At 41.1% G+C, this 24,438-nt stretch overlaps 1 protein-coding gene across 1 annotated transcript in view; it reads right to left on the bottom strand.

Annotated features, from left to right (window-relative positions):
* Hs6st2 (heparan sulfate 6-O-sulfotransferase 2) overlaps positions 1 to 21,945 on the bottom strand; it is a 287,696-nt gene extending 265,751 nt beyond the window's left edge. The window contains exons 1-2 of the mRNA XM_026405604.2: positions 21,494 to 21,945; positions 20,120 to 20,638 (exon numbers count right to left, since the gene is read on the bottom strand). Coding sequence (XP_026261389.2) covers positions 20,120 to 20,638; positions 21,494 to 21,921 — 947 coding nt within the window. The 5' untranslated portion in view covers positions 21,922 to 21,945. The remainder of the gene's footprint in view (positions 1 to 20,119; positions 20,639 to 21,493) is intronic.
* Between the last annotated feature and the right edge of the window lie 2,493 nt (positions 21,946 to 24,438).

The raw sequence follows: 24,438 nt of genomic DNA, 5'->3' as shown, positions 1-24,438 counted from the left end.
AAAGAGAACTTCCTCAATGTTATCAAACGTATCAAGGAAAAACTTACAGGTAACATTTAATGTCCCCCCATGACATCAGAAACAAGATAAGGAAGCCCATTTCACCACTTCTATACCATATTGTGCTGGGGATTCTAGCCAAGAAAGTTACAGACAGCATGATGTCATATACAGAAAATCATAAGGAATACACTAATAAACTATTAAAACTATAATGAGTTCAGCAAGATTATAGCATACAAAATCAATAATTAAAAATCAACTGTCTTTCTATACATTAGCAACAATCCAAAAATAAAATTGAGGTAACAATTCCACTTGCAATAGCATCAAAAAGAGTAAAATATTTATGAATATAAATAACAAAACAGTAAAACATCATATAAAAACTACAGAACAGCATTGAAAAATTAAAGAATATCTAAGCAAAAGAGAAGCTTAAAAGACTTAAAAGACTTAAAAGACTCGGGCTGGGATTGTGGCTCAGTGGCAGGGAGCTTGTATAGCATGTGTGAGGCACTGGGTTCAATCCTCAGCACCACATAAACATAAATAAATAAATATCCATAAACAACTAAAGAAAAAATATATGAACATATATAAAAAAGACTTAACATTATTCATAGAAAAATACTCACCCAAACTAATCTACTGATTCAACACAATTCCTAACATAATAACAGCTGGCTTCTCTGCAGATATTGGTAAACTGATCCTAAAATTCATAATAAAATTCAAGGTACTCAGCATAGATCAAACCATCTACACAAAGGAGGGAAAATGGAGACTTCAAACTTCCTGATTTCAAAACTAACTAAAAAGCAACAATAGTCAACATTATGCACTCGAATAACAACAGTTAAAGTAGACAAGATTCCAGAAATAAACCTATCTATTATTGGCCAATTGATTTTCAACAAAGATATCCAGCCAATTTGATAAGTAAAAATTACCTATTCAACCAGTGATGCTGGGACAAGCTATATCTACACAGAGCAGAAAAAACTTGGATCTCTTTTTTAGAATATGCACAAAAGTGAACTCAAAATTACTTTAATGTTTAAGTTTTGTTGGATTTTGGGGGTTTTGTTGTTTTGTTCTACTGTACTGGAGATTGAACCCAGGGCCTCATGCATACTAGGAAGCGCTCTACCACTGAGCTACATCTCCAGCCCCTCCTTAATGTATAAGCTAAAACTATAAAATCTTAGAAGATATAGTAGCGTATTTTCATGATCTTGGGTTAGGCAAAGCCTTCACAAGAGACAGAAAAAGTTAAATTAGACTTCACCTAAATTTAAAAGTCTTGTGTTTCAATGTATACCTTCAGTAAATTTAAGCAACAACCACTGAATGGGTTTGGAAAGCATATATGTTCTAAGAGACTTGTGTCTAGAACATATAAAGAAAACTTAACTCAGTACTAAAACATTTTTTAAATCACACACACACAAATGGCAAAGTACCTAATAGATATTTCTCCAAAGAAGATATTTGAATGATCAATAAACCCATGAATAATATGTTTATTTTATTTAACATGTTTTTGAGATTCATGCATGTTATAGCATATATCAGTACTTCAGTACTTTTTGTGGGTGGGTAATATTTCATTACATGGGGATGCCACATTTTTTTTATCTGTTCATTAGCTGGTAGGTATTAGGGAGCCTACATCATGGGAACAAATCTTTACTCCTCACACTTCAGATAGAGCCCTAATATCCAGAGTACACAAAGAACTCAAAAAATTAGACAAAAAGACAACAAATAACCCAATCAACAAATGGGCCAAGGACCTGAACAGACACTTCTCAGAGGAGGACATACAATCAATCAACAAGTACATGGAAAAATGCTCACCATCTCTAGCAGTCAGAGAAATGCAAATCAAAACCACCCTAAGATACCATCTCACTCCAGTAAGATTGGCAGCCATTATGAAGTCAAACAACAATAAGTGCTGGCGAGGTTGTGGGGAAAAGGGTACACTTGTACATTGTTGGTGGGACTGCAAATTGGTGCAGCCAATTTGGAAAGCGGTATGGAGATTTCTTGGAAAGCTGGGAATGGAACCACCATTTGATCCAGCCATTCCCCTTCTCGGTCTATTCCCTAAAGACCTAAAAAGAGCATGCTACAGGGACACTGCTACATCAATGTTCATAGCAGCACAATTCACAATAGCAAGACTGTGGAATCAACCTAGATGCCCTTTAATAGACGAATAGATAAAAAAAAATGTGGCATTTATACACAATGGAGTATTACTCTGCAGTAAAAAATGACAAAATCATAGAATTTGGTGGGAAATGGATGGCGTTAGAGCAGATTATGCTAAGCGAAGCTAGTCAAGCCCTAAAAAACAAATGCCAAATGTCTTCTTTGATATAAGGAGAGTAACTAAGAACAGACTAGGGAAGAAGAGCATGAGAAGAAGACCAACATTAAACAAGGATGAGAGGTGGGAGGGAAAGGGAGAGAGAAGGGAAATTGCATGGAAATGGAAGGAGACCCTCAGGGTTATACAAAATTACATACAAGAGGAAGTGAGGGGAAAGGGAAAAACAGTACAAGGGGGAGGAATGAATTACAGTAGTGGGGGTACAGAGAGAAGAGGGGAGGGGAGGGGAGGGGAGGGGGGATAGTAGAGGATAGGAAAGGCAGCAGAATACAACAGACATGAGTATATCAATATGTAAAGCAATGAAGTGTAACTGATGTGATTCTGCAAGCTGTATACGGGGTAAAATGGGAGTTCATAACCCGCTTGAATCAAAATGTGAAATATGATATATCAAGACCTATGTAATGTTTTGAACAACCAACATTAAAAAATATATATATATATATATATATATATATATATATATATATATATATATATAAAATCATAATAAGGACTGGGGCTGTGACTCAGAAGTAGAGTGCTCACCTGGCATGCATGAGGCACTGGGTTTGATTCTCAGCACCACATAAAAAATAAAGAATTGTGTGCACCTATAAACTATAAAATAAATATATTTTTAAAAATCACAGTGAGCTATTATTGCCCACCCATAGAACAGTTATAATCAAAAAGATACAAGATACCAAGTCATGAATGAACCCTGAAAACATTACACCAAGTAAAAGAAGCCAGACACGAATCACCATATATTGTGTGATTGCATTGATATGACACATCCAGATTTGGCAAATTCAGAGACAGAAAACAATTAGTGGTTGTTAGGGCCTAGGGAGATCGGAAAATGGGGAGTAAGTGTGTGCTTAGTGGGTATGGGGTTTACTTTGGGGATATGAAAATGTCCTTGAACACAACACTGAATGTGCTAAATGTCACTAATGATAAACTTTATGCTGTGTGTATTTTATTACAATTAGGGATGTGGCTCAAGCAGTAGCACACTCGCCTGGTATGCATAAGGCCCGGGTTTGATCCTCAGCACCACATACAAAGACGTTGTGTCCACCAAAAACTAAAAAAATAAACATTAAAAAAAAACAAATACAGGCAATAATAATTATTGAGGAATTGGAAAATTAGAGAAACTCATGCTGATGACAGGAATACAAAATGATTTGGCTGCTTTGGAAAACAATCTAGCAGTTTCTCAAAAGGTTAAACATAGACTTACCATATGACTCAGCAGTTCCAATCCAGACCATTGAAAAATATGCTCTCACTAAAACTTATACATAAATGTTCATAGTAGCATTACTCAAAATGCCAAAAATTGGATATATCCCAAATGTTCACCAACTAATGAGTAGATAAACAAAATGTGGTACCTCCATATAATGGTATATTATTCAGCCACAAAAGTCATAAAGTTCTGATAAATGGTACAACATGGTTGAACCTCAAAATCATGCCAAATAAAAGAAACCAGGCACTACAGTGCACACTTATAACCCCAGCAGTTTGGGAGTCTGAGACATTAGGATGGGAAGTTCAAAGCCAGCCTGAGCAACTTAGTGAGGCTCTAAGCAATTCAGTGAGACACTCACTGTCTCTAAATAAAAAAAAAAAAAATAGGGCTAGGGATATGGCCCAGTGGTTAAGTGACCCTGTGTTCAATCCCTGGTACCACCCCCTCAAAAAAAGAAACCAGACACAAAAGGTCAATATCATTGATTCTATATATATGAAAATTCCAGAATAGGCAAATCCAGAAACACAAAGTAGATTAGTGGTGACCTGGGTGGGGTGGGAGAATGAGCAGTGACTGCTAATGAATATGGCTTTCTTTGGGTAATGATGAAAATGATTTAGAATTTGACGGTTGCACAACACTGTGAAAATATGTGAAAGTACTGTATTGTACACTTTATATGCATATATTATTTGTGTGAAATATGTATAAATAAGAATGACTTTGGGGGAGGGTGCTAGGGACTGAACCTAGGGTACTTTACCATAGAGCCATATTCCCAGCCCTTCTTATTTATTCTAATTTTCAGACAAGGTTCCACTGAGTTGCTGAGGCTGGGTTCAATCTTGTAATCCTCCTGTTTCAGCCTCCTGAGAGACAGCTGGGATGACAGGGATGTACCACCACTTTAAAAGGTAACATAGACTCAAATGTGCAAGTTATAACACTTTAAGAAAAAAAATCACAAGAGAAAATCTTCAAGATCTAAGGGCTAGGAAAAAAATTCTTAAACTTGACATTAAAAGCATGATCCACAAAAGGAAGACAGGATAAATTGGGCCTCACCAAAATTAAAAATTTTTCTCTGTCAAATATCATGTGAAGATGAAAAGACAGGCCATGGACTAAGAGAGAATATTTTCAAACAACATAACTGGAAAAGGACTAATACAGATAATATATTTTTTAAAAACACTGAAAACTCAATATTTAAAAAAATACAGAGAACTGGGCATGGTGGTACATGCATCTCAGGGGGCTAGACTGGAAGATCACAAGTTCAAAGCCAGACTCAACAACTTAGTGAGGCCCTAAGCAACTTAGCAAGACCCTGCCTCAAAATTAAAAAAAATAAAATAAAAAGGGCTGGGGATGTGTGTCAATGGTTAAGTACCCCTCCATTCAATCTCTTGTACCAAAAATAATAATAATAATAATAAATGAAAAATACAGAGAATCCAATTAGAATACAGGCAAATAGCATGTACAGATATTTCACCAAATAGGATATACAGATGGCTAACAAGCATGTGAAAGATGTTGAACATCATTAGCCATTAAGAGAAAAAACAATTAAAACCACAATGAGATTTTAGTACACACATATCACAATGGTTGAAATTTAAAAACTGATGACAGCAATTGCTGGCAAAGATCAGTAGGAAAACGGATCACTCATATATTGCTAGTAGAAATGTGAAATGGTATACAGCCACTTGGGAAAACAGTTGGGCAATTTTTTATAAAACTAAGTGTGTAATTACCAAACAACCCAGCAAGTGCATTTGTGAGCATTTATCCTAGAGAAATGAACACTCGTCACTCCACAAAAGCCTGTACATGAATGTTCAGAACGGCTTTATTCATACTGGAATCGGCTCAGATGTCCTTCAACGGGTGAACAGTTAAACGGCGGTACGTACTTACCGTGGAATATTGTTGAGAAATAAAAACGAACAAATCATTACTCTATGCAACAGCCTGGATGAATCCCAAGGCCATGATGCTGAATCACAGAAGGCCGCCCAAACCAGCTCTCACTCTGTATCCAGCAGAACCATGGTATTCCAGAGTTGAAAGGCATTAAGGACCCTGACTTCTGAGGTTCTCATCACTAAAGCTGCTACTGTTTGCATGCAGCCATTCCCTCTCAACAGCTCTGAAGCACATATGGGTGCACTGATGGTTCCCAAAGCTTCTTCAGCCATGGCCAATGCAGTCAACCAGTGGCTACATCTTGGAGTGGGAAGGCAGAGTCACTAAAAGGCAGTCTGCCATTAAATTGTGGTGAAAATCCGCTTATTACCCAATTGTATTTCTCTTCCTCAGACCCAACCGTGGCTTCTTATATTTCAACTGAAACTCTTAACCATATCTCCAGTATAGAAATACTCCTTAGACTTTGGGGAGAACATCTATTTTTCTTCCTCCCTGGTTTCTTGTGCTGCACTAAATTCAGAGACCACCAAGGTATACAATCAAGATCCAAATGATAGAGTGTGCCCCCCAAGCTCTGTGGCACTCAGATCTTTCCATCTTGGCATATGGGAGCAAAAGCTCCCCTGGGTAAACCAGAAAGTGCAGCATCCTGGAGTAAGAGCCTAACAAACCGGAAGAACTGAATTTTGTGGTCCCTGCTTCTTTGGTATCAGCATGGAAACATGATCTCTCCAATATTCTTTAGAGAAGATATTTCCAGCCAAAGATCACAACCTGAGACCCCACACCCAGTCCCTGGACACTAGAACATAACTGTCCTGCAGTGAATAATAGTTACATCACTATGATCCAAAAGTAAAACAAACCTGACATTCAATGGGGAACATTACAACATACTCTCACAATCTTGGGGTACAGTCCAATGTAACCCAGTTTTTAAAAGGGGGCATGATTATCAAAGAAACTGCTAGCTGTGTTCCAGGCATATAAATCCAGTGTGCAGCCTTTTACCCAGCATTCAGCTGAACTCTGGAAAATCATGAGACACTTTTCTAACAATGCCTGCAACACAGGATGCCCTCGTTGAGCTGAGCTGAGCTAATCTGGTTGCATTAAACAGTCTAGCTGAACCACACACCTTTAGTTCTTCCTTTATGAAAAGCACATCCCTTCCACACAGGAGGAACTGCTGGAATCAACAAATGTGATTTCAGTCTCACCCTAATGGATCTCATGCCATCCAGGTCTCTAAACCCCTCACTAATAATTTTTTCAAGACCATCTGGAATAAATAGAAGTCTCACTCAAGGCAGCATGTATGCAAATTCTGGCACTTTAAATGGATTCTGTCTTTAAGTGCATAAACCAAAAGCATGGGAGCAATTGGATTAGGAAAGCAAGGCGTCCCCCTCCCCTTGTAATTGGCATTAAGTCACCAAACATTGTCAAACACACATCACTTGCTTAATTATTTTTGTGTGCATGTGTATAACTTTATAACTTCATAAACATACAAATGAGAGAGAGATACAGATTTAATGTACACCCATATGGTGACAAATACAAAAACTGCTGGAAAATTATAAAATGCTATATGAATGTTCAAATGATCTCAATTGATCCCTCCCCCCCCCACTTAATTTTCTTTCTTTCTTTTTTCTTCCAAGTCACAAATAACAAACTGAAGGTGGTAGATGCCTTTGACTAAAAGGAGAAATATGCATAGACCATTTTATCCAATAATGTGATTTTTTTTAAAAAAATTCGCTCCAGCTTCATATTCTTATTAATCTAATTGTCTTTCATTAATCTTATAGTATGTTTATGTGTAAAATAATTTCCATTAAAATTTTTATTTCAGTAATTTTTCACAAGTAGCCTACTAAGCATCATCCACTCCAAAATGTTTCGTTTCAACATTGCTTTAATGAGTTGGACGTAGTCTATTATATCTAAAACCATACCACTTTTAGCGAAACCAATCACAAAAAACAGAAACTATTTTTCAGCTTTGGAGTATCTGGGAAATAGGCTGAAATGGTTCATCAACCTTTAAGGTATTTTGTTAGTTAATCTTTCATTTAGCAAAGTCTCAGCCATGAGGCATCTGCTTAAGTAACTATCAACCCAAGGCCTCTGGCTACACTGGGTGTCTCTTGACCATTCTGCCATGTCTTCCACCTAATTTCTTTGCCACCCACTCTAATAATATCTGTCAGGCTGGTAGACCCATGCTAATTTGCATATTCTCTTTAATGACATTTTTCTAAAGCTGCTTATGAAACAGTGGGAATGGGCACTTCTACGGGAATCTGCTATCCTCACTTGATTATTTCAGCAACGAAATACATTGTTATTATCTTCATGATGAGCACCCTCTATAAGAATAGCCTTCAGGATTCTTTTTTTTTTCTGGTACCCCTCATTCTGTTTTGAAAGAAAGTTTCTTTATTTCCCTGGTCTAACTGGTCCCAGATTACATGAACTTCCCTGGCTGAACTAAACTACTTCCCAAAGGCTGAGTCTACACAGACCAAATTGCAGCAAAAAAAAAAAAAAAAAAAAAAAGGATGTTCATTTATAGAAACAGGTCATGATTGGTCAAAGAAATGCATCTGACATTGCTAATGAAACAACTGGCAACATTCCAGAAAAAGTGAGAGGCTTTGGCCCCTTACAGATCCTGCTTAGTATGTACACCATATTTCAGTTCACATGGGGAAAAAATTAAAACAGTCCTCATTTTCTGTATTTGGAAAAAAAAATATTTCCTCTAACATAGCTCCTTTCTTTCATTGTTGTTGTTGTTGTTGTTTAGATTTGGCTTCTTTTGTTGTTGTTATTGGTTTGTTTGTTTGTTTGTTTGTTTAGCTAGAGCCTCATTATGTTGCCAAGGCTGGTCTCCAATTCATGGGCTGAAGTGATCTTGCCACCTCAGCTTCCCAAATGCTAGGAATGTAGGCACTCCACCACATCCAGCTCCTTTAGTATTTTATTTCCTCTATAACATCATTCTTCTGTGTAAATCAGACTTGAAGGTATCTGAAATAATTTGGATATTGAAATTTTTATTTAAGAGGGCAAAAACAAAGCTGAAGAGTTCATTTTAAATTGCAGTTTTTATTAAAAATGTTAAAAAGATGCTTTAAAGCAATCAGCTAATGTGTTTGATCCTAATATCTTCAGATCGTCACTTCAGGTCTCCATTCCACTAAGCTTGTATGGACACCATCACCAAAAGAGAGAGAGAAAGAGAGAGAAAGAGAGAGAGAGAAAGGTTTTGGGAGATTTTTCTGAGAATTTAGTAGGCATTGAAAGATACGAGACAGGCCAGGTGTCCCAATTGGTTTTATTTTTTTTTTTTAATATTTATTTATTTATTTATTTATTAGTTTTTGGCGGACACAACATCTTTGTATGTGGTGCTGAGGATCGAACCCGGGCCGCACGCATGCTAGGCGAGCACGCTACCCCTTGAGCCACATCCCCAGCCCCCCCAATTGGTTTTAAATGCCTGTTTCAATAGCGTCCAGCTGTGTAGATTTGGGCAGACTAAATGTCTTGTTCAAGTCTTTGTTTTCTCATCTTTAAATGGATTTTGAAAACAAAGGGTTTTCTTAGGATTAAATGAGAAAATATATGTTATGTACATTGTGCAGGGCCTGGCTCAGTAAAAACCCAAAATAATATAAATCTTTATGGACAATCAGATGAAGCTACCTGGATGAATGCATAATTTTGCAGCATTTTTCTTTGCCTAAATTTTGGAGTTTTTACATGTAAATTAAGAAACTCCATGTAGTCAGTGAAGGATTGGTAATACTTCCAAATCCATCAGAGTACTTCTGGGTGTGGTGGTGCAGGTCTGTAATCCCAGTGACTAGGGAGGCTAGGCAGGAGGATCAGAAGTTCAAAGCCAGCCTCAGCAATTTAGGGAGGAGCTGGGCATGGTGGCATAAGGCTGTAATCCCAGAGGCTCCAGAGGCAGAGGCAGGAGGATCATGAGTTCAAAGTCAGCCTCAGCAATTTAGTAAGGCCTGTCTAAATAAAATATTTAAAGGGGGGAGCTGGGGATGTGGTTCAGTGGAAGTGCCCCTGGGTTCAATTCCTGGTAAAAAAAAAAAAAAAAAAAAAAAAAAAAAAAAAAAAAAAAACTACCAAAACAAAACAACTACATCACAGTACTGACACTCCTTCACATGCATTCAGGTATAACCCAATCCCTTGTTCCTGCCTGATGAGTAACAACATTTAATTATTAAGCACTGCATATTCTCCAATAGTAAAGTCTTTAAGATAATTCCTTCACCTAAGGTTTTCAAGACTAATTTTAGGTTTTATTATATAGTCTATTTTCAAAAGTGTTCCACATGTGCTTGAGAATACGATGTAATTTCCCAACATGACACAAATACATATGTATATTATGTGTATGTATGTATGTATGTACGTACATATGTGTGTGTGTGTGTATATATATATACATATATTTTCATTATATAGAACTCGTGTTGTTCAAATCTTCTGTATCCTTATCCTTTTTTTTCATTTCATATATCAATTTTCAAAAGAGATCAGTAAATTTCAGAATTTCTCCTTATAGACCTGTCAACTTTTGCTTAATATATCTCAAAACTATTATATTAACATTATGCAAGTTTACAATTGTTATCTGAAGAATTGAACTTTTAATCATTATTCAATGACTATCTCCAATAGAGGTTTGACTTAAAGTCTGCATATATATATATATATATATATATATATATATATATATATATCAGCTTCCTTCTGGTTAGACTTTACATTGTCTAATTATTCCAATCCTTTCTGTGTTCTTATGCTTTGTCTTATATACAACATAGAGCTGGATTTTGTATTTTCCTCCATTGTGATAATTTGTATCTTTTAACTGGTGAGTTCAGTCAAGTTCTATTTAATGTAATAACTGAGCAGTTGACTATCATCATGAAAGGTTCCTTTTAAAGTATCCCTGGGTTGCCTATTTATAACATGGTCATCAAAGTCAATTGCCTTGCTTGCATCTGCAGTCCTGTAGCAAGTGAGCAAAAGCCCAAGAATCTCCATGAGTGAATCAGAGCTGATACTCTGCTGAAGATTTGTCCTTATTAGTACAGTTATAGGGAAGAGTCAATTAATGCAGGGAATGGTGCACACAGGTCTAATTTATTTGATGTAAATCAATACATTGCATGTTTCAATTGCTCTGTATTCCTACAGAAAAGTTCATGGAAGTGATTCATTGGGACTTAACTCGTCACAAGAAAGGAAACAGACCAATTCTCTCAGGCTCACTACGGCTTCTCTGCTAGTAAAATTTAAAAAGCAATCAAACTGAATAAGAAGTCTTCTTTGCAGACATTTACATCGGGGGAGAACGCGATTCTTGACAATTCAGAGTAAATGAACTGCAAATTATTCTCTTATAATATAACCCAGAATTGAAACATAAATTGTGACTAAAAAAAAGCCCACAGTTTAATCAGAAAAATATATTTATTGGTAATTCCCATGAGCTTGTATTTGATACGTTTATATCATAGGATAACAAGTTCAAAACTATTGCTGTTATAAATATGAAATTTATGCAGAATTTGCATGTATTGAATTTTACTTTGAATCAGCATGTGTGTCTATATTTGAATATTTATAATATTCCAGAAAAAGCACAGTAGAATGTGCAAGACAGATTTATTTAGTGTAATGCTATGAAATGTGTCAAAGTCTTCAACACTGTTCTTAGAGGCAAAATGGCAGAAATAACAAACGGGATGCAATAAGACCAACTAAATAATCTGTAAAGTCCAATAGCTAGTAGAACAAGAAAAGCTCTTTTGCCAAGAAATATTTTACCAAAGTTTAGACAAATATTTCTCTAAGCTTATAATGACATTGTTTTACATGACACATACCATTAAATAGATTATTCATTATCCTTTAATGGAAAGGACGAAATTCCCATTCATGCTTTTCTTTCTAAACTCAATGACTAAATATTTCATTTTACATGTCATAGAATGTCAATATTAGCTTTTCCACTGTGAAGTGTGTTCTTTACACTGTCAAAATAACTTATATGGGGTGTAGTTTCAATGGAGCTTCAACAATAAGATTATATGTATATATATATATATATATATATATATATATATATATATATATCCAAAATAATATCAGATATCTAGAATAAGTGGAGGAAAAATGTTCTTTTTAGGGGATGGGGGCAGAAGAAGTGTTCTAATCAGTTTAATTTATGGTTAATTAAGGGTTATACTCTTGTGCAGTGAAATTGCACCAGGAGGACACTGCCTCACAGTGGACTCCTCTTCTGAGAGAATGCACTGATCTGAGCTCTCAGTTATGGATGTTTAGACCCACAACCCTTGACCAACCCCAAGCCTTTATTCTTTTCAGCTAGGCCATCAGTCCACTTGAAAAGAGGACTAAAGTCCAGGCTATCTTTTTTAATTCATTTTTTATTATTTTGGGTGGGGTACTGGACATTAAACTCAAGGGCACTTGACCACTTGAGCCACACGCCCAGCCCTATTTTGTATTTTATTTAGAGACAGGATCTCACTGAGTTGCTTAGCACCTCTTTGTTGCTGAGGCTGCCTTTGATCTCTTGATTCTCCTGCCTCAGCCTCCCAAGCCACTGGGATTACAGGCATGTGCCACCGTGCCCCACAAAGTCAGGCTATCTTAAAAGTCTCTGGCTGAGCAGAATAAACCTTATATTTCCAATTGTATACCACTGTTAATTTTCTGTTTAATTTAATTTTTAAATGAAGAAGAAACAATAGCAATTCATTCAAATATCTCTATATTGTACTGGTGTAAGATTTCCATAGATTATGTGGGAATAAAATAACAGCTATTTTTGAGAAAAATTAGCAGGTGATGCCTGACATCATCTCTGCCTTTCAGTCTGAGAGTCAACTGTGCTGAGACTATCTTCCTCAATAAGGGTTACCAGGAAATCAAGAAGCTAATGACAATAGCCAGCCATAGACTTCAGAAACCAACAAGTAGACATGAGTATAATTTATCACAGCCATAAAAAACCACTATTTTATAAAATGTTAATGTTTATTATAAATGTACTATATACTTATAAATTCAAACCCTTCAGAAAATTAGAATAAGAAAATAAATCACTAACACATCCATTAATATCCTGGCATTTTTTTCTGCCTGTCTGTTTTAAGAGGTTTGAGAGGAGTAGGAAGATAATTTCTCTTTCTCTCCCCCTTCCTCTGCCCTCTTTTTCCTTTAACATAGTTGTAATCAAACAGGGCCCACGATTTTTTGTTTCTTAGTTAACATTAAATCACTAGTAATTTCCCATGTTCCATGAAAGGATATTTAAATGATTTGGTAGTAATCCTTCAAGTGAATATACTGATATTTCTTGAACCATTCTCTTCTGCATGAATGTTCACATTGTTTCCAATTTATGGCAATTTAACTTCAGTTGCTCTGCTACTATATGTTCTCATAACACCCTGTACTTCCCATGCCCATGGTACTTTGCAAAATTTTAAGTTATTAATAATTTACTTCATATCTATTTTCCTCAATCTATGAATGCAGGGACAATGCCTGCTCCAATTTTTTTTCCTTGCAATGCTAGGAACTCACACATGATAGGCAAGTGCTCTATCACTGAGCCACACTCCCATCCCTCCACCTCGTTCTTCACAGTACCCCCAGTAAATAGGTGCAGTAATAACAGAATTAATTAAATATTTGTATAATGAATAAATGAGTGAATGAATCAATGAAAAGCTTGTATAAGATTATGATTTTCAATAAAATCCCAGGAAAGACACTATAGGTCAAGAAAAAATAAATAGGGGCTGGGCTCAGTGGTAGAGCACTTACCTAACACGTATGAGGCTCAGGGTTTGATTCTCCGCACTGCATATAAATAAATTAATAAAGTAAAGGTATTGTGCCCATCTACAACTGAATTTTTTTAAAAAATAAATATTTTAAATGTCCTGTATTTATATTACGTATTTTTTTCCAAAAAGGATTATTCAAATAATCCTTTATTCAAATCTACATTCCTACCAATAATTTATAAGAAATGTGACATTAACCACACCCTTATCAGCACTAGCTACTAGCATTTTTTGTTCGGTGGTAATGTAGGTTGTATTTTTTAAAAAATCAGAGCTAGACAAAGAAAAGGTATCATAAGTTTAAATTTTTAATTTGCATTTCTTAAATACTAGTGATACTGAATACTTTTTCCACACCTGCAAACCAGTTGTGGGCCTCATGCTATATATGATCTGGTCATGCCTTTTATTTGTATAATTAATTCATAGAATTCCTTCGTACAGGAAAGATTTCAGCCTTTTGTCTATTGTAATTGTTGTGCATATTTTCAACAGTTTGACATAAGCCTTTTCATTTTGGATTTTTTTCTTTGACAGATGAACATTTCTCATTTTTATGTAATCATAACTGTCGATCTTTTCCTTTATTCAAACATTCCTTTCCTTGGCTAAGAGTCCCATATGTGAATTGCAGCTATCATTTAAATAATAAAGCTAAGTGTGAATTCAGATCATCTGGGTTCACAGATTCCTTATATACAAGTCTAAGCCATAACCTACCCCTGAGGCCCAGTTCTTACCTCCTTACCTCCTATCCCAGCCCAACTTAGATCCCCGTCTCAATCTCTCCATTTTGATGGATGGAACCACCTCCACTCCAGACTAGGAATTAGGAGGTACTTTTGGCTGGATTCAGTTCTTCACTTATTTTCAAACATTTTCCATCCAAGAGTTTCTCATACTCACTGGGGTTCAACCTTCTCATTACCTTTCCAGACCCTCTAAAGTGAAACTTCACCCCCACCTAACTCCCCAACCATTACTTACCCAAGTAATAGGAACCATTATTTTCCTCACTGATTCTAGACAGACCTGAGAAGATGAAGCTGCTGGACCTCACAATGCCATGAAGATACCATGCCTATCCACAATGCCTCCTTTTTTTAGTATAACCTACTTAGTCCCAGGGGCCTTCTCAGATGGATCTCTCATTTTTCTAGCTATTCCTCATGCTTTAGAAAGGAAAGGGCTATCAAAAACATCTTGTATAAATCTCCCATTTTACAGAGAGCACCCTAAGGCCAAGAGAGGGAAAAGGATTTGCCCAAATTCACAAAAGTTCCTCCCCCACAATCCATCTACACTACACAGTGCAGCACCTTGCATGCTAAAAATCTTTATGAACTTGTGAATGTAGATGGTGACCTGCGCTTTTTGCCTTTCTCTTGATTCTAATCTCCCCAGACTGCTAGCACCGTGCTGGGGACACAACAGTCACTCTACCAACTTTACTGATTAGACCTAAAACTACAATGTAACTTTCCTATTTTTTAACTGTATTCTGGTAAGTGTTTGACATTTTGAAAACATTATTGCCAAGAATGACATGTCTTCCTTGGAATATAATGGGCAGTTTAATAAAATTTTGTTTAATGAATGACAAAGGGAAGGAATCACTATTCTTTTAATGTCACTTCACACTGTCTCAGTTGATGACAGATACTCATAAAAGACAAACTTTAGTTTTCTAATTGCCACATAACAGCACTAACCTAAAATTATTAAGAGAAGCTGAGTCTGAGTAGCTTTTCATCCTTCCTGAGAATTCAGAGCTTTGTTGAACTCCAATTACCTGTCATCCATGCAAAGATGGAAACTAATACTGCTGACATTCTGCAGATGTTATCATGGCAAATCTCTCCCCATCTTGTATGAAATAGGTGCAATAATACAGGAACTCTCATCAAAGATGGCTGAAGAAAGACATCCTCAGCTATAGTGAAGCCGAGAGCACAACAACTTACAGCCAGATGGACCACAAAGCCAACCTATTCACTCATTGCCTCACCCTGTACCACAAACCTGGGGTCATCTTGCCTCACTGTAAAAATCAAAAAAGGGGAAAAGTGCAGGGACAGGCATGATTAGGCTTACATACTCTGTAGTTCCAGCTCTGTCATATAGAGCCATCTTTAAAAAAAAAAATGAAAAGAAAACTTTTACCACTTTTTTAAAATGAACGAATGCCAAACTAGAAAGCATTTCTCTATTTCCAAAAACCTTTTAGCCCTTTTCTGTCTGTGATATCCTACTTGATTTGAGATAACAATTAGTTACTCTTCCATATAGCTGCTGAAAATTTTAGAGATGCTAAAGATGCAATGCATAATCAGATTCTTTGACCCACAGAGCCATAAACCCTTATCCTACCCCCATCCAGTGTGTGCCAGCCAGCACAGTACCAAGTGAAGAAGAACAGGGTTAGTGCAATTTCCTTCCCACTTCTGAATTCCTCCCACAGACCAAGTGGCACACTAGAGCTGGCTACAAACACAGGGAATTTGGCCTGAGAAAAGCCTATAGAATTTTGGAATTTTAACAGCTGGTGAGCAACAGTGTTTTGATACATTTTTAAAAATGGTCTTAGAAATTCTAAAATGAGCAGGACTATTTTCTGACCTCAGACAACATATTGGCAAACAGAAGGATAACATGCAACTTCTAATTTTTAAGAAATATTATTTTTAATAAAATCTTAAGCCTTTTGCCAGTCAAGTATCCTCTCTCTTTGTCCTCTCCAGGCAACTGTGACCACAGTCATCTCTATTCAGCAGTTATATATCACCCAAGCACTTTACCATCCATAGAGACAGGGAAGCACCTCAAATGTAGAAATAGGAGGAGGAGTCAGGGTCTTGGCTTATAGCTACAACAGCCTCTAATGCCCCACCTCCCAGGCAATGTGGAGGAGAGGCTGTGGTCAGAGTTGTCTGTGCTGCCACTGAGGGCTCCTACTGATATTCACTAACCAGGCCCTATGCTGCTTGGCTTTGCAGGGATCTTCACCGTGGCAATGAAAAGCCCATGTGCAATCTAGCAAGAAGACCACTCTTGGTGAGCAGAAAACCTCAGGGATGTAAAAATCTGTTCTTCTACATCCCTTGGTATGGAAACCCTGGCCTAATCACTCATCCAAACCCACATGTGTAAAATTACCAATGACGATGATGATGTACATGATAAAAATATCAGTTAACATTTACTGGTGTTCACTCTATGGTAATTACTGATAGGAAATATCATTGTATGTGTGTATGTGTATGTGTTAATTTTATTTGTCTGAGATGAAGTTTCTTAATCCACCACCTCAGTCATGCTTACACTTAAGACTCCTGACCATCCTAATCTTAGTCTTTTCCAATATATTTTATTAATTTCAGTCCTTTTCAAATAATCAGTATCCGAGGAATGTACTACACTCAACCTTTTTTTTTTCCCTTTCCACATTTTTTATTCATGCATTATAGTTTCACATAATGATGGGATTTTTTGTTACCTATTGGTTCATGCACACAATGTAACCATATAATTTGGCCAATATTCCTCCCAGCATGTCCCCTCTCCCTCCCCTCTTCCCACCCAGTGGTCTCTTTCCTCTACTGATCTCCCTTTGATTTTCATGAGATCCCTGGCCCACACTACCTTTCTTTTCCTTTTTCCTCTCTGGTTTCTACGTATGAGAGAAAACACTTCATGTGTTTTTGTAAAAAACCCTTGTTCATCAAGGTGCAATCAACAGAGCAAAGGTCTCTGAGTCAAACAGATATGGAGTCAGACTCCTGCTGTGCCACTAAAGAGCTCAGTGACCTTGAAGAAGTCCTTTAGCCTCTTTGGGCTTCTTGTCATCTGATAAATGGGGATGCTTTTGTTCAAAGAGAGTACAAGTTTGCAGAGAAATACCAAGATAGCAACTTGAAAGCTCATCATGAATTGGAATGCACTTGCCACACAGATCCTGGGTCAAATATACATCTGGTTCATGGCTGACCTAGAACTAAGCCAAAGAGTTTAAATTTCCAAACCCAAAAGACAGGGATGTTGTTACTGTCAGTTCAGCAGAGCACAGACCATCAGCTGGCAGGGAGAGGCTGCTCTACCCAAGGAACATCACCGGGAAGGCAGACTCATATCCTGAGACCAGCATCTCACCTTTATGAATTATCGCCAATGCAGCTGCCTTTGCTGTTCCATTGTCAGCTCCCACACATACATGAAGGCTCACATACACCCTCTGGGTCACATACATGCATGCACACTTTGGCTCTTATAGATTATCAGAACTCATAGAACTGGTCCTGCGGGCAGGGATCTGTTAGCACCTTGGGAAATTCTGGAACCCTTAGGCTATCACTATTCTTCAAGATGAATATTTCTGGAGGTGGACGGGAATTAATGAAATAAAGAGGTTCCCTTGAGGTAGCAATGTATTTCTCCTATAAATTTTATTTCATTTTTGCAAATACTGTAAAATCCAGTAACTCCGGCTTTTTAAAACGTGGTTCTTTTTTAATTAGACTAGATGGCACTGTGGTATCACCCTTTTAATGCCCAATAATACCCTATTCTATTACAAATACTTTTGCTTCAATTGGGACAATCCAAGAAGCATTTAAGGGACCCTGGTTTTCTTATGGATAATGTCTGGAGGAATCTGTCAAAGGACAATAACTAACAAACAGATAATTCAGACTACATTAATAATGTGTGTTTACAGACATCACATCCTGACCTACATGATCAAAAGAATTAGTAAAGACACATGTGCCCTGTGGAACTCCAGACAAAGCTGTGGCTTCCATGGTGGCTAAGACCTTGTTTCTATTTCTCTATCATGGTCATGGCTATGAAATTCTAGTTTTGCCCTAATGATGTTTTTAATATCACCACCACCCCTCAGTACACCTACAAGCTCTGTCAGCATGAGATTATTTTCAATAGTGCCAAATTGTTTGAGACCATTTTAAACACCAGAATCATCTTGTGACAATGACTTACACAATTCTTGCAAAGGATTGAGTGGCCACCTTCCTGGGGCCAAGACTCTCTTATGATAGAAAAACAAATCTGTTAGTCTAGAAAGGAAAAAAATGAAAATTCAACAGATTCTGTCAGAATTCTGGCATTTGAGAAAGGCCACTATAAACTGAGGGAAGGGAAAAATAGGGCAGGAGGACGACAGTGAACAGGAAATCAGAGGGCTCCATTGCTGCATGCAGCTAGACAGAAGAAACCACACTGACCATTGCATCCCAACATACATCTGCAAAAAAACAGTGCCTGGTCCAGGACACTGAGGGGCTCCCACGTGGGGGAGAGAAAGAGGGGTGTTGGCAGGCAGCCATAGTCACCCAAATGGGGACATAGGGAATACAGCCATATCCTTGACCACCTAGAGACCCCCAGTTCAGGGGTTCAACTAAACTGCACCTTATCCATTCCCAAGACTCCCTGCCCCAACAGAGATTTGTTTCAGGGATATCTGTGAAATAGTAGTCCCCCCTTATCCCCCACCCCCCCCCAAGCAACTTCACCTCAATGTTCCCTTTAGAGCATTTCATGACCTCCAGCAAGTGGACACTGCAGTTGAGAGAAAATTCTCTGCTTCTGGTTACAGACTATTCATAAATCAGCTTTCTTTGCATCAGTCCCAAGCTCCCAGAAACTGGACTGGCCACCCTCGGTGCTGAGGCTCAAGCATTTTTGAGAAGTTCCTAGTGTCTGAACGCCCTCATGGGGTCCAGGGCAGCCTCCCAAACCGCCTCTGGGACCACGGGATTCCCCTTGCACTCTGCAAAGCACCGCGGTTGCCCAGTGAGTAGCCAGTGGCGAGAGGAACAACTGAGAACTAGGAACTCTCCTCGAGTGTCTGCAAACAGTGGTGGAGGGACCCCCACTATTCCGGGAAAAGCGGGGCATGGAAGGGGAGGCAATAAAAGTCGTGCAGAAAAGACAGAAAAGCTGAAAAAGAGCAAAGAAAAAACGGAGAGAGCAAAACAGAAGAAAAGCTAGCAAGCAGGAGCAGATAAGATCTGGAACACAAGAGAGAAAGAATTTTCTCGCTAAAGGAATCAAGAAAAAAGGGTGGAAGAGAATGCGGGCACTTGAGAAGGAGGAAGAAAACACAGAAAGGAGATTTCAGAGCCCGGTGTAGAGAGGAGAGGAAAAAGAGGAGAGACTTAGGGACATTGTATGAAAAGCGCAGTTTTTCAAGGCTCTCTAGTGCTGATCTGAGTGTGGTGTCCTGTCCTGGTGGAGGCTTAGGGAACACTCATTCAGGGCCACTCGGCTGGTTTCCCCCGCACGTACTCCCCATCACCAAACAGGCCAACCTTTGGACAGACAGGCGGGCCATCCCTGGCCAGAACAGAAAGGCTTCCTGAGGACGCCACAGCGCCGCAAAGGGGTGGGGAGAGTAAGCCAGGATGCACAGAGCCTGAAGAGACCTGGCGCCAAGGTGCGCCTTGAGTCCCTAGCAGCAGCCAGCAGCGGCCAGCAGCGGCCAGCAGCGGCCAGCAGAGCCTTCCCGCCCTTGGCCCGCGCAGGCCCAGGTGCATTCTGGCGCTTCAGGGGCCCGCATGGTCGCGGGCAAACACTCACCTGGACGGTCTCATCCTCGCGTCGCGCTTGCCGTCCACCACCGCAGGCACGCAGCTCGTGAGCTCGGTCCAGTCAGCGTGCAGCCCGCAGCTCCAGCCAGTGGAGAACCTGGAGAACAGCCAGGTCTCCCGCTTACCCGGTCGGTGGCAAGTGCATTTCTTCTGACCCACGCGGCACTCGCAAGGCTGCTCCAGCTGGATGTTGCGCACCAGGTGGCGGCCGAAAGTGGTGCCTCCGGTCTTTTGGATGTGCAGGAATACGATCAGGTCATCGCCCTTGATGTCGAAGTCTACCTTGCGCAGGAGGTCGCCACGGCTGAAATTGTAGCGGGGCACGAACCTGGCGGAGCTTTCATCCTCCGAGCGGTACGGGTCCGGCACCGGGGAGCTGAACGCTTGCAGGCGGAGGAGCTGGCATTCTGTGCCGGGGCACACGTATTGGAGGACGATCACGGCAAATAGGAAGAGCATCACCAAAGCCAGCAGCAGCTTGTTGGATTTCTCATCCATGTTCCCGACGCTGGGGGAAACCCAAGCTCGTTACGTCAATCCCGCAGCTCAGCCCGCGCTTACCGAGCGCCCGCACCGCCCCCTCCCCCTGGAGCCGCCGTTGCGCCCCTTTCCCCCTCCAGTCCTCACCGAGTACTCCACCGCGGCAGCGGCTGTGGAGCGCCCTTCCCCGTTTCCTTCCTTCCCGGCAGGCTAAGCGCTGTGGCTTCTGCCGCACACCCCCCCCTTCACCCCGACTCCTTCCCGCTGGCCGCCTGCCCCCTCCGGCTGCCTAAGGTCGCCCGAGCCCCTGCAAGAGGTTTTGTGTCCTCAGGACCCCTCCTGTACCCGTCGCCTGGCTCCCCAACTCACACCCTGCGTCCGGTCCCCCATGCTTCTGACTCCACTCTCAGGGGCTCCTATCCCCACCGTGCTTCGCCCACTGGACTCTCCCCGTTCTTCTGACCCCAGCCCCCTTGGCGCGCACGCTGCTGCCTGCCCAACTAGCGGGCTCCCACCCCGCGCGTCCCAAATCCCAGCTCCCGCGCGCCTCGGTAGCCCACCCAGGTGGCCTCTTCGAGGGAGCTCAGAGCCCGGGTTTCGGAGTTCCCGTGGGGGGAAGGAGTCCTCCGGCAGCCCGACTAGCAAACGGAGACACTGCGCTGCCTATGCCCGCGGAACAACGGGACAGGAGCCGCAGCGTGGTCAATTGCGCGCAGCTCAGGTCCGGAGCCCCCAAGACCGGCCACCACCGGCTAGCTGGAACTTTGCGCCCTTCCCTCCCTTCTCCCCTGCCTTCCCTCCCTTCTCCCCTGCCTTTCCTCCCCCTATGGCCCCTGCGCGCTCTGGCCGGAGAGAGCGAACCCAGCTTTCGCCTAGAACGTACCTGGCCAAAGGGCCGAAAATCTTGGAGAAGATCGCACTGAGCACGTGCTTCAGTGAGTGGCCCAGGGCGGCCAGGCCCCGAGTGAGCAGGGCCCGGCAGAGGGAGCCCAGGTCCCAGCGTCGCCTGAGGTCGCGCATCCGCCTGCGGCGGCCTCGGGGCAGCAGCGCGAAGAGCGGGGCGTGCACGGCTCCCGCCAGGGAGGAAGACGCCTTTAGGGGCTCGTCCAGGAGCGGCTGGGAGTTGAATCCGTGAGACACACCCCTAGGAGGGCCCACGCGGACTGAGGCAGCGACCGACCCAGGCCGGCTCACTGCCAATTCGGCCTCTACTCTGGAATGACGACGAGGACAGGTGGTGCGGGCGGGCGCTCCTTGCTCCGGTTGCAGCGGTGGCCCGAGCGCCCGGGCTGCAAACGCAGGCAGTGCCATTCCCCCCTTCAGGCAACTCAGGGTACTAAGGATCTGGAGCGAGCTTGAATTTATATAATAATGCCTCACACCCAAGAGCTCGAGCCACTTCGCAAGCAGAGGACCTGGGTTTTCTCCTATCTTGGAGAACAGAGGTCACTCCAGAGAGCGCATCTATTTTGGCTCGTAATTTCAACCTCCCCTAAAATAGCAAAGGCGCAAATTGGACCTTTTCCCTCTCTCTTTGCCAATTTCCATTCTCCAACGGAAGCAGGAGCATTTTCTGAAGAGGTAAGTCAGCATGAAAAAGAAAGCATGACCAAAGAAACATTAAAGAAGGGGAATCTGAGCATTTTCAAAGCAGATTCGCTCTTCCCTCCTTGCTGAATCCCCAGCACAGAGCCCTGTGCCTGCAGAAAGGCTTCACTCAGTAGGATCCACTGAATAAATGGATACGTAACTAAATGTGACATCAGAGTGAGACCATCTAATCAAAAGTGATATGATACAAGAGGAAACTGAGGCTTACAGAGCACTGGCTCAGAGAGGACTAGGGATGTGTCCAGAGTCACAGAGAAAAGCCCCAGGGTTTAATTCCAGAAAACCAGGTATTATTCACCCATTCCCTCATTAGAACACCGTGTCTTTTAATAAATACAGATTGTAATTAGATATTTTAGATACAGATTGTAATCAAGCTATGTTGTCCAAAAGGCTCTTTTCTGCTGCGGGACCAGGGATGAAGGGATTGACAAGGAGAGAATGGATGTCCCTTCAAGACAAGGACCCTGGAAACTTAGGACTCTATTGTCCTCTTCTAATTAATGGGGGCTCTTGCTGTACATCAGGACTCTCAGTTTTCGTACTGAATATGCACCACTTCAACCCCAGTGCTGCGGAAGGGGCACGGGGTGGCAGCAGTGTTTCACAGTATTGCTTTTGGTGCTGGGGACACTGTGATCTGAGATCTGGGATGGTAATATATGCCCCCAGAGCCAGGCTTTCTCAGTACTCCCCTTAATTTGCACTGCTCTATCCCTTTCCTATTCTCTCTGTACAATGAAACAGTAAGTTAAGCAATGGTCAGGAGTCCTAAGAAATTGCCACTTCCCTTCTGGGCATCCTTGAGTTAATCACTTGTCCTTCCTGAGCCTCAGTTTACTATTCTGTAAAATAGGACTAATACTGTCCTCCATTTTGACAAACCAGATTACCATGAGGATGAAATATAGAAACCTTTGGGCATTTCTAAATGTGAGGTTGTATTTACCTTCTGCCCTAAGCTTGGATGTGCCAACTGAGTTACAGGCCAATTAAGGAAGGAGCTCAGGCCATTTTAAAGCTGTGCCTCTGCCCTTACTTCCTGTCAGAATCCCCAGCCCCGGCTAACTTCCATGTGCCCCCACACTTACTGGGGACCTTGAGGGACCTTTGTCCAGCTGTAGGCATAAAGGATAATGGATTTCTTGGGAATGCTACATTTCAGGAGGCTCCAGGAAACACCCTAATTAACATGTCAAGGCGTGCTTAGGAGCCAGGAGCAGCAACTAAGGTGGACTTCTCAGCTTCCCCAAGGACTCCCCTGATGGCCCCAGGCTTGTGGAACTGGGCCTGCTTTTCCTGAGGGCAAATAAGGAGGTGAAGCAAGGGAGTGGGAAGCTGTGGGGGTGGCCCAGAAGCTCAGCTTGCCAGCAGTCCCTGCCTTCTTGGCACCCACAGTCAACTTTTTTAGCCTGCCTAGTAGGTGGCTCTCCTCGTGGTGCCATGTAAAGGTCCATTAAAACACCATTATGATGACATTCAGCAGTCCTTAGGAAAATATATTTGATACCAGTGTTTCACTCATTGAAGAGTTCAGCAACTAACTCTTGAATTTATACTTTAAAAGGAACTCATGGGATTAGAATATGGGAAAGTGCCTTAGGTAGAGGGCAGGGGGAGGTAATGAGCAGTAAAGGGAAAAGTCTGGATATACTCATTGAACTTGTGAAAAGGAACTTGGGCACAGGTGGCATATATACGTATGCATGCATACACACGTATGCATGCACACATACAGTCTGACTTTCAGAGAAAGGGCCAGAGAGTTGCAGAGCCAAAAAAGAGACAAGGTGGAGCTGTGCAGCTCAGTTTCTGAGACCTAATATATTGCTAACTCTCTAGTGTGAATATATACAATAGCTCACTGGAGGATATTTGCATTTAGAACCCCTTCCTCCATCCTATTTGTGCTAGAGGAACAAAGAAATGGATCCCTCATGATGGAATTCATATGTCAGGGCTCCTGGAAATGGGGGGGGGACTGTCTTTGGGGAAGAGCAGGAAATTTCACAATTCTCAGAAGATCCCTCTAGAGTTGAAGAACTTCCAGCTAGGAACCATGGAATTCTTCCTGTGTGCATCCCAAAGGCCGTGTTCTCTCCTAAGTCCAGGCCTACACCTCTGGTAGGCATTCAGGAGGCCTCCTGTAGTTCTGGGCTGTATCACTTCTGCTCTGAGGAGTTTGTTCTTCTCAGGAACTGAATGACAAAGGCCCCC

The sequence above is a fragment of the Urocitellus parryii genome, chromosome X (genome assembly GCF_045843805.1).
Source record: "Urocitellus parryii isolate mUroPar1 chromosome X, mUroPar1.hap1, whole genome shotgun sequence".
NCBI lineage: Eukaryota > Metazoa > Chordata > Mammalia > Rodentia > Sciuridae > Urocitellus > Urocitellus parryii.
Note: the sequence above shows the minus strand (reverse complement) of the source record. Positions and strands in the feature narration are given on the sequence as shown.